The sequence below is a fragment of the Anopheles stephensi genome, chromosome X (genome assembly GCF_013141755.1).
Source record: "Anopheles stephensi strain Indian chromosome X, UCI_ANSTEP_V1.0, whole genome shotgun sequence".
Lineage (NCBI taxonomy): Eukaryota > Metazoa > Arthropoda > Insecta > Diptera > Culicidae > Anopheles > Anopheles stephensi.
The window spans coordinates 2,012,871-2,026,737 of NC_050201.1; the positions used below are offsets into that span (position 1 = coordinate 2,012,871).

The following is a 13,867-nucleotide window of genomic DNA, read 5'->3' on the forward strand; positions in this document are numbered from 1 at the left end:
ATGCATGATTTAATACTTCTTCTTGATGCATGATACTCTACTTCTTTCACCCAACAATCTAAAGAATCCTTGACCTGTCATATCAGGCTTCCCAGACTAGATTGTATTCGAAGCTGAATAGTCAGAGTCCTGCATAGGGAGTCTTTCTCTTCATCTTCGACTCTACAACAAGGCCTACCATATCTGCCTTCATTGCGTCGAATGTACCAGAAGAAGATATTCAGTGCTCTGGGTGTAGGGAGGCTTCCTCTCCTTTTTCTTCTGTGGACCTACAACCTCATGAGCGTCTTGGCCTTCCATATCTAACGAAGGCTTTGGATCGTTCATTGAGCATTGAATGCTAGTTTTGTCCGTGCGCTTGGAAAACCCTGTAAAACCGGCAGTCAACCACCGGCACAGTGCATGCCATCACAGAATCGAGATTTCGGACTCTTGCACTGCATTTTTCAAGTGCATTGCGGGGGTGCACTCAGTTGCACGCTCTACCTTACCCTTGGCCCTGCATCTGTGTCCTCTTGTATGCACGTGTGTGTCGGGAAAGGACCTCATCTGGAAACACATGTGGCGTACGTATGGGTGAAGAAGGTTAGAGCTGTTGGTTGGTGTCTGTGTGTTGGAGGGAAAATTGCGGCCACTGCTCGTGACCTAAGACACTCGCGCTCATCTCTTGAGCGAGCTATGCGCCGGTACCACGCGATCTTCTTGCAGTGCGTGAGAGTGGGCAACAGAGAGAGAGAGAGATAGAGAGAAGGAAGCGAAGAGAATTTTACCGGTCAGCGAGAGAGATGGCGATGGTCGGGAGCGGACGATCTACGGCTGAGCGAACGAGATGCACGCAACAAATCAAGCGCATCCCACACACGCTCACAGCTCACTCCGTAAGACGCTCCGAACGTCTTGGCTGGTCGGCGGGAAGGCCGGCGATAGCAAGGAAGGCAGGGAATGCCCTTCAATCGTTGGGTTCTCTCGCACACACGCACACTGCTCCCTGCAGAAAAACCGGTTCGGCTGTGGGAAAGGAAGGGCGACAAACCTCCCGGTTCGGACCACCACCAGCGCCCGCGGGCCACCGTACCCGAGCGCAAGACAGTGACGACGGGCGACGGCCGGATCGAACGAAAGAAAAAACGCACCCGTCATGCACGACACACCGCACAACACATTCGACCGGCGGCGTGTACGGCTCGGCACGAGAACCACTGCCAACGGTGGCCCCCAACATCATCCCCCAGTGATTGCGCGCGTCGTGTTCGCGCTAGTATTTGTGCGTGCGTGTGCGTATGTGTGCATCGGGTATCTTCCCGTTCCCGGTTGAGATTCCCGGCGAGGTGACACACTAGCCTCGTGACGGCTTTTGTTTTCTATCCGCGGTGTGCTCATTAGAAAGTGTGGTGCGCGTTCCTCACCGGGTGACGGCTTACATCCAAACGTCATCCGCGTGTACTCACCGCTGCTCAGTACCTGGTGGAGGTGTGAGTTACGTGTGGTGTCTGTGGCTGTGTGTGAGTGTGTCTGGATGCTCTTCCTGCACTGCATCACTGCAGTCCTGCTAAGAGTCCAGGCGTCGTGATCTCCGAGAGTGTCCTCAGATAATCCCACGGTCGCAAGCGGTTCAGGAGATTCGCCGGATCGCGCGCTAATATTTCGCCGGTCTGCCCTGCATCAAATCACAACCCGTGCCGGGGTCGCACCAGCAAACCACCAACCAATTGTCAGCCGATCAACCAGCGCACAAGCAACCTGCTTCCTGCAACCCGACCCGTAGACAACAGTCTCGACCGTCTCGAAAGAAAAACGGCGGAAAAACTCATTCACGCGTGCAGGAAAGGTAGGTAGGAATGTGTGTTAGCTCTATGCACCTCGCGAGATCGCCCGATCCTACCCTCCCAACCCATCTTCCGGTCTCCTCTTCCAACCCCTTCCGCACCTAATGCGAGCAAGGGGTATGCGCTTTTTATTAGCACGTATGTGTTTTCTTTTTTTCCCGACTCTTTCACCTTTTCTTCATCTCGAGTAACCAACAAAAAAAAATTAAACGAGAACCAGGAAGACGGGAAGCATATGTTTCTATGCCAAAAGCGAAAAATTGAAGAAAAAAAAGGAAAATCAACTAAAACAACGCAGAAGAAATCAAAGAACGGATGAGAAGGAGAAGTGCAGACCAAACAAAAAGAGGAGGAAACAAACACGCATACTAACACGAAAATCGTTTGCCAAAGATCAGCTCCTCTACCTGTGCAGTCTACAGTTTTCGATCGGGACAGTTTATATCTGTTCGGGGGTGAAGGGGTTAGTGTAGCATAAGGGGGGTAATAGGGAATGGTGGAGGAGAAGGTATGTGCACCGATCTGCGCAAATCTGGCGCGTAATGGCACACATTCGCTCTTGTCTCTCTCTTTCTCTCTCTCCTTCTTGCTGTCTCTCGCACATGTACGCGCATGTACATTAAATGGCTCTCGTATATGTCCACCCATTATACGCTACGTCGCTAAAGGTATATTGATAGGTTATCTTCCTTCCTCGTGTTCGTTCCTGTACGAATGCAGTGGCAAATAAATCCTTGCCGTGTGCCTGTTGTGGCTGGGTAGAGGCAGAATCGAACCCCCTTCGGAGGTAACGCACAGGCCGGCAATTTTGTGCTGAGGCGCGCGCAATTCACCAACCGGAGGTTCAACATACTTCTCGCTCGCTTTGGAGGTTATGATCGGAATTCGCTCGGTGCACCCTTTTTTTTTTGGTTGGTGCCGCCGCCGACTGGGAAGTGAGCGTGCGGTATGTGGAGGTGGAGCCGATCTGCTCGAATTACACGATCGTACGATGTTTTTGGTTCGGGTATTACTTCATCGACAGTGAGGTGTTGTTTGGTGGCGACTACCTGCACCTTCTTATCGAGCTAAAAACGGAGCGTTCGTTTAGTTCAGGGAAGCTAAATCGAAGCTCCAGATATAGCTGGCTAACCTTGGACGGTTCTAGCCCTAACCTCCAGTTTGCGCGATTTCCGCTACACCTTCACTCTGAGTGCTGAGTACGATAGTTGAAAATTGCCTAATTATCATAATTTCCTAACGATACTTGGGCCTCTCCGTTTCGCGAACCCACTCTACCCGCCGGAACGATGTCTGACGGTGGAACTTCACACCGTTCCTACGTTTTGGCACGTGATCGTTTACGATGGAAGGCGGATTTGGACGAGACTGGGAGAATAGACGAGAGGCCGAAACGAAATAAAATCCCTCGTGTAGACGAGTGCTACACATCGGTACGAGAACGTGTAGTTAAGACACTAAGCCTCCAAGGGAAGGCATGAGACTTACAGCGAAAGAAGAAAAAAAAAACAACCTACACCCCGGTAATCTTGGATCCCGAATAGCCCGAGGTTTTTGGTTGCGTTTTTGATTTTGTTTTTTGGAGTTTCACCAAGGCATCCACACAAAATGGATTAGATTTGTGGATTAGACGAGAGAGAGAGAGAGAGAGAGAGAGAGAGAGAGAGAGCGCGAGCAAAAAGACGAATGCGTGTACCACCGAAAAGCCTCAAGGGTACGTTGCAGGTTAGTCGAACTTCATGGTCAGAATTGGGAAATTGATCAGGCCTCAAGTTTCACCGTCTAGCACGCGAACTTCAATGAACTGGTCCAAACCCACCAAGAAGCATCCCTGGTAGCACCTCGAGGTGAAAATGTTTGAGAGCACCCTTCCAAAAAAATTTTTTTTCGTGGAACGCTCTCAACCTTTACGTCAGCTCTTCGGCGGCTTCGCTGCTTTGATCGCTGTCTGCGATATGTGCGGCCACCGTCACAGATGACCCGGGTAAACTGATAATGGATCTTCCTTTGATAAGCTGGTGCAGTAGCGCTGGGTTGTAGCTTGCGACAATTTCCTGACTAAACGCTCTCGTTCGCTCCTGCCAAGCGGGCACAGGAAGCGAGCGGTTTTCCAGACCGCCAGTTAGATTTCAATTAGCACCGTCCGGTGCGGTGCTAGATCCGAACGCTGACCAGTGCAGCCGGTGTCGGATATCGTCCAACACACAACTGGCTCGACATGGCACCGGCACTTTACCGCAACCCCCGGGGCAGAGCACAAGGGTGTACGCACGGGCAGGAACAGGTTGAGCAAGGGGCAAATCGTTAGTGTCGCATGTCGGAGCATTTGACGCACCTCGGTCGTCGCTCGCGCGCGCGTACCCATCTTGCGCCGCACATAAAGACGCGCTTAATACAGGAAATCGTACGTTCCGCCCGGTTATTGTGAACGCCAGCCCCAGCAGCCCCACCGGCCCGGCAAGACCTTCGCGTACGAAGAGTAAGTACACGCGTATACGCAACACCGGCGTTGACCGGCGCACCAACACCAGACACAAGAAGCAGACGAGGAGGAGGACCAACAACACCAACTACAGGGGCACAGAATAAAAAAAAAAGCTGGTACAAAAAGCAAGAATGTAACACATATCCATAGAGCAATTTAAGCGTACTAATAAACAACAAAACGGCGCACACGTTTGGCTTGGCACGTCATGCAATAAATGTATGTGCAAGGCAAGCTATCTGCTGTAGCTCCGACTACACGGGTCGTTTGGTAGATACGTGGATTCTTCAACGATATTATCGACTAACTTCTGGTCAAATGTGCAGGAAGCTTCATAGACTTCCGAGCCTCACAACGCACCCCACTGGATCACGGGACTCGCCTAGACTTCATTGGAGACCCCTTTCCAAAGCGATCCAGACGATGGTTGTCGTCTAAACGCATCTTCAGCGTACTTTAGCCAAATGAGATTTTTCTTGCGCCGTTCGCTGTGCCGCCGGCTCAGCAATCTCGCGGCTCGCCCTGCATCAACAAACCCGCCAATGTTAAATAACAATTAGCATTAAATTAATCCAACCGTCCCAGCGCGCACCGTGCAGTGTGCCTCCCGCTGCGGTCTCCACGTTAGGTTGCACATGTGGCACGAAAAGATTACTTCACTGTGCGCATTCCAGATTGTGTGCGAGGATTATTTCGGTAACACCCTTTTTTTTTTGCAGCCCCGCACACCATCGCTGGTGGTGGCCTTCTAGGTTTTTTGGGATCTCTCGGTCGCTCTCTGTGTGTGTGTGTGTGTGTGTGTGTGTTTTCTTTCTAGTTTACGAGTGAGGTGTCGATCTAGTTGCGCAAATCGTGCACCTCACCACCGTCAGCAGCTTCGAACCTTCGCGCATTGCAGATCTCACACCATGAGCGGTCCCTCAGTAGGTGAGCGAAGAAACTCAGCCGCAAATGTTCATTGGACGCACAACATTTGGGACAGTGGACCGGTCGTGTGTGATATCCGTTATCAACCGTTGCCTATCGCCGATCGTCAGCAGCGCTAGTTTCGGGTTCGGTCAGGAGGGAACAAAAAAGAGTCAAAGAAATCGATAAGCCCATCGGGGTTCTGGTGCGTCGCTGCGGTGCATATCTTTTTTCGGGTCCCGGGTCCATGTTTCGCGGGCCCCGTTATCAACGGAAGGTTTGCCGATGAGTGCGAGAACCCTTTTTCGAGGTTTTTCGGACGGTTACGGACTGTTTGGATGACGCACGGTACCCACGGTTCACTTATCGGACTTTCTCTGTGTACGTGCACCTTTCGTATGCCATTCAAGTCCTCCTATCGTGCTGCTGAGGAAGCGAAGCTGACGCATCCGGCTCGAACATTGGCTGCATTATTCGTAGCACAGTTAGAACAGTGATTCAGTGCACGCAGAATCTCGCCCTGGAGGTATTGGACGAATTTGTGGAAGCAGGAAAAGATATCTCAAGACCATATCACTACGGAGAAGAGCGCTTCGTGTTGATGTGTACGAAGACCTCGCGCGGTTTGTGTCGAGATGTGTAGCTGGTCGGTCGCCCTAATCGTACGATCGATAACGTGCTCCCGATTCGAGCCGCTCGGTACGGTAATCGCTGTGGTGGCGCCAACAGTAACAAGCCTTGCCATTATTCCACAGAATACCCGTGTGCGCGACCTATTGCGCCTCCGGTCGGTTCGAGATAGGGTTAGGCAGAAACGAAAAGGCCGGAACCGGGGAGTTTTCGAGTTACTGAGCAGACGGTAGCTGCTTACTAGAAATTGCCTCACCTCTCACCCTTCCTCACCTTCCCCCTCATACCCTCCCCCCCCCGCTCCAGCTTCCTCCAGTTGGGTGGTTGAGATTGCAGTGTTTGCTTCGTCGACTCCCCCTAATGCGAAGTAATTAGCGATGACCTCGGGTTCACAGCCAACCGCACATCGCACAGTAATCGACGGCAACTTTGACTTGCAAACCGTTGTCTAATGATCTTTCTCTCTCTCTCCCTCTCTCTCTCTCGCTCTCTGCGCTCTAGAAGTACGTAGACCTTCACCCGGCACTTTTTAGATGACGTCGTGTACTGGGTACGGCCTGTACCAGCTGCGGCCCGCAAACCACCACCACCAACCCCGGCAACGAAGTAACGCGACGTGGCGCAGTTAGCCGGTCCGTCCCCATCGGTGGTTGCAAATGGAAGTGCTACTCGGACGAGTCCAGCGGACCACTAGCACGGCGACCACCAGCACTGTTGCCGCCAGCAGCCTCCACGCCGACATCGGTACGCGCCGGGTGCGCAAGTGGCGTCACGGGCAACCGCGACGGCAGCGCCGCCGCCGGAGACGTGGGCCGGGGTTTCGCGTCGCCCGGGACTCCCAGTCGCCCACCAACAGCTTGGGGCAACATTCTTGACCGTGTTCCTACCGCAGTACCGTGCCGTGGTGGTGGAAGTAGTTGAAAGCCTGTAAGAGACTCCTTAGAAAAATCGCCAGACAGACGAACGAAGCAACAGAAACAGTATTGGTTAACCCTAAACTCGGTGGTTGTGACAAGATTCCGGATAAGCGGCGCGCTTAGAGAAGAACTACGGTTGGGATTAAGTGAAAGTGCTTCCAGTGCGCGCGTGTGTTATATCATCAACAAACAAAAAATCCTTGACGCTATCGTCAGAAAGTATAGGGATACGCTCTCTCTAGCTGTCCAACCGGCTACTCCCCCAAGACGCTTCCTGTATCGCCCAACTGTACTGAGCCCGCTTTATTTTAATTCTTCGGGAGTGACAGACCGCGATGGGAGTGGTCAGCATGACACAGCGGAAGAAGATTCTGTACGGACTTTTCGGCATCATCGTGGGACTCTGCATCGGTGCCCTGCTACGCAACTATCGCACACTAGAGATCGTCAGCATGTGTAACACCATCAACAGCATCAAGCAAAAATGTAAGTAGCTGCGCCAATCTGAAGCCAGCTCCAGAAAGCTCCAGCCTCTAATCGAGGGCGCGAAGGTCATGCAGGTGGCCAGAGCACAATGAGTAATTAATTAGATACCTTGTCGCTGGATTAGGATTTTTTTGGTCGTACAAGGCGCAATCGATCTGGGTGGCGTAAACGCAACGATTAAGACTTCCTGGATTTGGATGTACCGAGTCGTACGCGTTGCTGATAGGGGGCCCTCAATTGGTTTGATTGTGTCGCAGGCAACTTCGGTAGCCAGCAAAAAAGGCAAACTAATCGACCGTCACCCCCGTGGGCATGCTTGCGACCCTCAAATGCGTCATCAATCACGGTGTGTTGCTAATTGCTGTAAAATGTTGTTCTAACGCGATCGAAATCGTTACCCCGATATTACCACTGGACCCCATCAGTGTCCCGGACCCGGTGGACGGATGTTTGGACCCACAGATTCAGTGCGGGATGCAAACAAATAAACAGGAACATGGACCATACTCGGTACCGTGCCGCACATGCGAATGATTCAAGCTGGTACATTCTGCCGGGTGGCAGAAGAAGAAAACGAGAAGTCTTCAACCCGACCGGTGCGTGACTCTCCCGTCCACCAACAAATCGGCGTAACGAATGCCAGACGCGCCGATTGTTTTCCTCTCCATTTCTTCGTTTGCCAGAGCCGTTCGGATTGCTTTAATTTGTTTATGCGTTCCACTCTTAACCTCAACCTTTTTCGCTTGTTGCCACTCCTGGCTTTACTTGTTGGGGGTGAGCGATGCATTAAGATATTTGTTATTGCTGTTGTTGTATCCCAAAATCTCTGCTCACAGTAAGCCGATGCCGCTGGAAACGAAAGTTCCAAGGCGAGTGGAGTGGTTTTTACGACAAACCGGCCACAATATTCGAAGGCCTGCCAAATGTGAAGTGCATATGGTGCTATCGGAGTTTGAGTGGCTTCCCCCCCCCCCCCCCCCCGTCAAACTGTCGGGTCTCGGGTATGATACAATCGCCGAGCGCTCAATTATTCGGATATTAAGATATGGATTCAATGCTGCCATTAGGAGAACTGCTGGAAACTCTGCCGGATTCGCCTATGATCTCCACCAGAGCAAACAAAGACTTCCTTTTTATCATAACTTCTTGCAGATGCAGATGTGAACTCCAATTGAACCCATGTGTGTGGATATCTGTACAATGGTGATCTTCAGTTCTATGTTCGAACCAGGGAAAATCCCTTGGGAAAAATGTGTCTTATTTGTACTGCGCTAGACGACCTACCGCAACGAGCCGCCCTAGTACTCTGGGAGTTAATGGTCTGCGGTAGCAAAGCGGTCTGTGTAACTTCCGACAGACTCCCTGAATCACGCGCGTAGTAATGTTGTTTTTCTTCCCGGTAGATGCATCTGCAACGCCGGCGGTCGATGTTGAGTTGCGTAGTGGGTGGTACGAACATTACTTGGAAATTTGCCATCTTTCTTGAGGTCTTGCCTAGTCGCGATCGGGAGTGGAAATTTGATAAACAATTAGTTCAATGAACACGCTTCAAGCAGCGTTTATTTGCTTAGTTTGCTAAGACGTGGAATTCTGGAACAGCAGTACTCTAAATATTATGTTTTTGAGTATATTTTGGACCATCTCGGAGAGCATCATCAACCTTCAGCACACCCTAATGCATCACAGCATTATGCACAGAACGCCGCTAAAGGAAGCTGCGCTAGCTTTTCCGTCCTCTCTAGACGAGGCCGGGTTTGATGAGAAAATTGCCCTCAGCTCAAGTAGCTGTTCCAATTTCTTTTTAAGCCCACATGTGCGGCGAAGAACCGAGGCGAAGCACTGAGGTGAGCACCGGCTGGTGCTGTAGACTGCGGACCGCCACAGAACGCTGGCTCATGAGCATCAATTGGTGCTGATGGGTAAATTGCTTCTCAACGACGCACGATGGTGGTGATAGTGTCTCAGATTTAGCTGTAGACCATCTGATAGCCTACGCGGTTTTTTTTTCGGGGATGGGATCTTGTTGTATCTGATGTCGGTTTCTTTTTTGTTGTTGGTTTAGCTTCACGCACTCTTGCTATTTTTTTGTCTCCCATAAACTAGCGGCCTTGGACATCATTGGATTGCAGCCATCCGAACTGCCCACCAACTCCCAGAACAACCTCGTGTTTGTCGGTGTGATGACGGCGAAGGACTTCCTGCAGGGTCGTGCCCGAGCCGTGTACGAAACGTGGGGTAAACGGGTGCCCGGGAAGATAGCGTTCTTCAGCTCACAGGACTCGGTCGCACCGGATCTGCCGCTGGTCGCACTGAAGGGTGTGGACGACCGGTACCCACCGCAGAAGAAGAGCTTCATGATGCTACACTACATGTACGAGCACTATATCGATCGGTTCGAATGGTTTGCCCGGGCCGACGACGATGTCTACATACGCACGGACCGGCTCGAAAAGTTTCTGCGCTCGATCGACAGCTCGAAGCCGCAGTTTATCGGGCAGGCCGGACGGGGCAACAGTGAAGACTTCGGTCTGCTGTCGCTCGAGTTCGACGAGAACTTCTGCATGGGTGGACCGGGCGTGATCATGAGCCGCGAAACGTTACGCCGTGTCGCACCGCACATTCCCACCTGTCTGAAGAATCTCTACAGCACGCACGAGGACGTCGAGGTGGGCCGGTGCGTGCAGAAGTTTGCTGGCATTCCGTGTACCTGGAACTATGAGGTAGGGTCACCGAGTTTCCTCTCCTACTCGCCAAGACTAATGTCACGATATTGTACACCACCATACAGATGCAGTCCATCCTGCACCACAACTCGAGCGGGAACCGAGCATTCTCGGGCAATCTGAAGAGCAAGGAGATTCACAGCGCGATAACGCTGCATCCAGTAAAGAAGCCGGCCTTCATGTACCGACTGCACGCCTACATGCTTGGTCTGCAGGCGCAGGAATTGCGCCAAGAGTCACTACTGTTGCACCGCGACATAGCCCAGATGACGGCCCTGTTGCAGATACCGCGCATCAACAAAAATCTGGCACCTGGTGTGCCGATCTTCCCCGAGGATGAGAGTAGCACGGGATATCTCGGTGATCATAATGTGCTCGGTAGGTAGTGTTTGCGTCCAGCATTCATCCGCGCGTTACACAAAAAACACACACACACATACAGTCACACTCAGTCACAGCAACCCGTGCAACCAGAGGGGCGTTTCTAGCGACATTGACTATTCTACTTCACAGGTGCAACTCCAGATCTGAACAGGCACCGGCCACGCACACTGGACGAGCTAATCGAATGGGACTTTATAGCGAAGAGCCTCTACTCGGGCATGCACCCGAACCCGAAGCGGCGCACCGAGTCATCGCTCAAAGAAGGTCTTACTGACGTGATACGGGAGGTAAGCTTGGAGACTAGAATTGGTGTAGAATAGTCTTAAACACACACACACACTTCTTATCTCGCTGTGTACAGATCATGGAGCACATCAATAACTTCTCAAGACAGCGGGGCCGTGTGATTGAGTTCCGGGAGCTGCTGTACGGGTATATGCGCGTCAACAGTCTGTACGGGCAGGACCTGATACTGGATCTGCTGCTGGTGTACAAAAAATATCGCGGCAAAAAGATGACCGTACCGGTACGGCGCCATCTTTACATACAGCGCTCGTTCACGGAGATACGTGTGCGGGAGATTGTCGACGGTGTGGTGCCTAGTCATGCGGTGACGACCAGTCCACGGGCGTCACCAAGCACCGATGCCACGCGACACTATAGCAACGCAACTGGGCTAGGTAGGTGAAGGTGTCCTGTGCGTCTTCGGAAGTATCTCCTACAGATCAGCTCTCTCTCTCTCTCTGTTTCTCTTACAGATCGCATCTCACATCGGGTGAAGTCACTGTTCAACGGACTCGAACGGTTAACAGATACGCTCGCAAACAACGGGCTGTCACCTAGTCCCGGGACTCATCGAGATCGCATAGTGCTTGTGATACCACTGTCCGGACGGTCCGAAACATTCATGCGCTTCTTGCGCAACTTTGAGGAGGTCGCTCTCCGGCAGGACGGTGCCACCGATCTACTTGTATCCATGTACGTGGAACCCGTCGAGACGCCGATGATTGTGGCGCTGCTAGACAATCTGAAGGCTCGCTACCCAGACAGCCGCATCAACTATCTGCAGCTGTACGGGAACTTTTCACGCGGTGTTGCACTGGACCGTGCCATCAAATCGCCCCACTGCAACCCAGAAGACATTCTCTTCCTGATCGACGTCGACATGGTGTTTACGGTGCAGTCACTCGACCGCATCCGACACAACGTGATCCGCCACCGTCAGATCTACCTGCCGATCGTGTTCAGCGAGTATGATCCGCGTGCACCGAGCACAATCCTTTCACCGGGCTGGGCCCCACCGACGACCGAGCGTCCGAAGACGGGAAGCGATCCGGATCGGCCGCGCAACTTCTCCATCCCGTACCGGATCACGAACGACAACGGGTACTTCCGGCAGTTCGGGTACGGGCTGGTCGGTATCTACAAGGCGGACCTACTTCGACCCGACCTGAAAGGGTTCAGCACCGACATTACCGGTTGGGGTTTGGAGGATGTAAAGTTTCTCGAGAACGTGATCGCACTCAATCAGCGAGGTAACCAGCGGCTTCAAGCGATCGCCGACGGCCGTTGGGATCCGTTCGTGGCAACGGTGCAGGACGCACCGGGCCCGCCACCGCCGAGCGAGGAGCTCAGCATCTTCCGGGCGCCTGATCCATCGCTGGTGCACATCTTCCACCCCATACATTGTGATACGAGCCTGGAGGAGGCCCAGTACAAGATGTGTCTCGGCACCAAGGCGAACACGATCGGCAGCTACAGTATGCTGCACGACCGGTTCACCCACAGCCAGGCGCTACTGATGTTTGCCCGCACCCACAGCCAAAACCGTGGCCCCGGATAGCATGCCGGCGGTCTCTCCGGACTCGCCCGACGCCGGACGGCCTGTCACGTTAGCAGTATCCCTTTTTGTACATATATAAAAACGATTCAAGTGATTTTCTAAACCATCCAACGAGTTCTGCCTTTACTGATGCTGATTACTCAACCAACCAACCTACCTCAACGCCGAAAAAAAGTCCATCCAGCTTCACTAGTTTGTGTTTTTGTGTAGCCTCAACATCAAACTTTTGCTTTGATCCGTTCCCCGTACTCGGTTCAGCGCCTGCTACGTGGAAAGTGCAAGAAAATGAGTTTCTTTGTCGTGTGCAGCTTCCTTTCTGTTTGCTTAAACATCAACACGCAACATAAATTGGATCGGTGTACAGTTCTCCCCTCGTTCCTGGTCAATCGAGCAGGGCGCATGGTGCGCTTTTTTTGTCGCTCTATGCCCGCAGCTCCTGTCACTGAAGTCATTTTGATTTATAACCCTCCTTAAAGCTGCATATGCACTCCTGGTTTTCCTGTTTCTCTTCCTCCTTTTCGTTGCATTATCCCATCCTAGTTCAATGCCACAACCCCAATCAAATGCAACCGAACAACAGGAAGTGGGTTCGGGTGTTTTCTCTCGCGCTGTGCGTTAACCGGATGTGTACAGTGTGTGTTATGACAAAAAGGTCCTTAAAGCCTTACTCACTCGGCGCTGCAACAGCTTTGTGGTTTTAATCAACGAAGAGGAGGTCATCAAGCGATTCTATATCCACTATCTCAGCTTGGGCCTACTACACCTCCGAGTGGACCATTCTATGGGTCTCGATGATGTCTTTCTCTAGCGCCAGAGCGCTCATCTCCCTTACGCAGACACCAGCTGGTTGCAAAACTCATCTCCCTTCTTCTATATGAGATAGATATTGCTGGGACTCTACTCATAAGGCTCTATCCCACACACCAGTAGCATCAGGATATTTGTGAACAAATATTCAGGAAACATATTTTTACAGCACTCACTGTACCACCTGAACAGAATCGAATACGACGCAATTTACGACCCGGGAGCAGAAACTACACACAAAAAAACGGACAAAGCAACAGCAATAACCTCGAGCTCGTTAAAGTGCATTCCGTTGCAGTTTTTTTTTCTCCCCTCTTTCCTTGCTTCCTTGGGCAAATCCTCGCCAGTGTGTTTGTGTACGTGACGTGACACATGACACATCATCTCACCCCTTGGTTGCAGGATAAATGTTGCCCTATTTACCCAGTAACCTAGCGGGACTAACGGGGACCAAAACGGGGGGGGTGTACGGAGAAGTTGTACAGCCTCCAGCCTTCCAGCAGGGGAGGTACTCGGAGCGCAACAATGGCCCAACCAACCAACGAACCCCACGTAAGCACATGACCGTGAGCTTGGTCCCCCTTTTCGAATGGCAATTCTCGGTAACTCCAATTCGGAATTGCTGGTGGTTGATTTGAATGTGAGCGTTAAGAGGAGTTGTCGAGAGCGAGTGCGGGGCTAGCATGAAACGGGGATTATGCTAAGGACGATCCTTCAGAGTGCAATGACCTACTGCTGCTGCTGCTGCTGCATCTAACAGCCCTCCAAAACAGGGGAATTCCTTGGGCAGGAACCGTACGGCGGCCATTGCATTAATTTCTTTGTTCGACTGCAGCCGCAAGAATTTATGCAAATATTGC

The 13,867-nt window shown here is 52.0% G+C and overlaps 1 protein-coding gene across 4 annotated transcripts; it reads left to right on the top strand.

Moving 5' to 3' along the window:
• Positions 1-997: 997 nt before the first annotated feature.
• On the top strand, positions 998-12,311 carry LOC118503321 (chondroitin sulfate synthase 1). 4 transcript variants are annotated; one of them, XM_036036493.1, is made up of 7 exons: positions 998-1,828; positions 6,349-7,250; positions 9,354-9,970; positions 10,039-10,351; positions 10,499-10,644; positions 10,719-11,037; positions 11,116-12,311. In XM_036036493.1, the coding sequence occupies exons 2-7, from the start codon at positions 7,100-7,102 to the stop codon at positions 12,198-12,200; spliced, it is 2,631 nt and encodes an 876-aa protein (XP_035892386.1). In that variant the 5' UTR covers positions 998-1,828; positions 6,349-7,099; the 3' UTR covers positions 12,201-12,311. The 4 variants fall into 4 exon arrangements, with proteins under 4 accessions (XP_035892386.1, XP_035892359.1, XP_035892368.1 ...); XM_036036466.1 differs by having other exon boundaries at positions 1,000-1,828; positions 10,487-10,644; XM_036036475.1 differs by having other exon boundaries at positions 1,000-1,828; positions 6,352-7,250; positions 10,487-10,644.
• Positions 12,312-13,867: the final 1,556 nt, after the last annotated feature.

Bases quoted from the DNA above. Each gene is read 5' to 3' on its own strand.
- LOC118503321 (XM_036036466.1), top strand. From the start codon at position 7,100: ATGGGAGTGGTCAGCATGACACAGCGGAAGAAGATTCTGTACGGACTT. The intron at 7,251-9,353 runs GTAAGTAGCTGC...CCCATAAACTAG, and splicing joins CAACAGCATCAAGCAAAAAT to CGGCCTTGGACATCATTGGA. The intron at 11,038-11,115 runs GTAGGTGAAGGT...TTTCTCTTACAG, and splicing joins TAGCAACGCAACTGGGCTAG to ATCGCATCTCACATCGGGTG.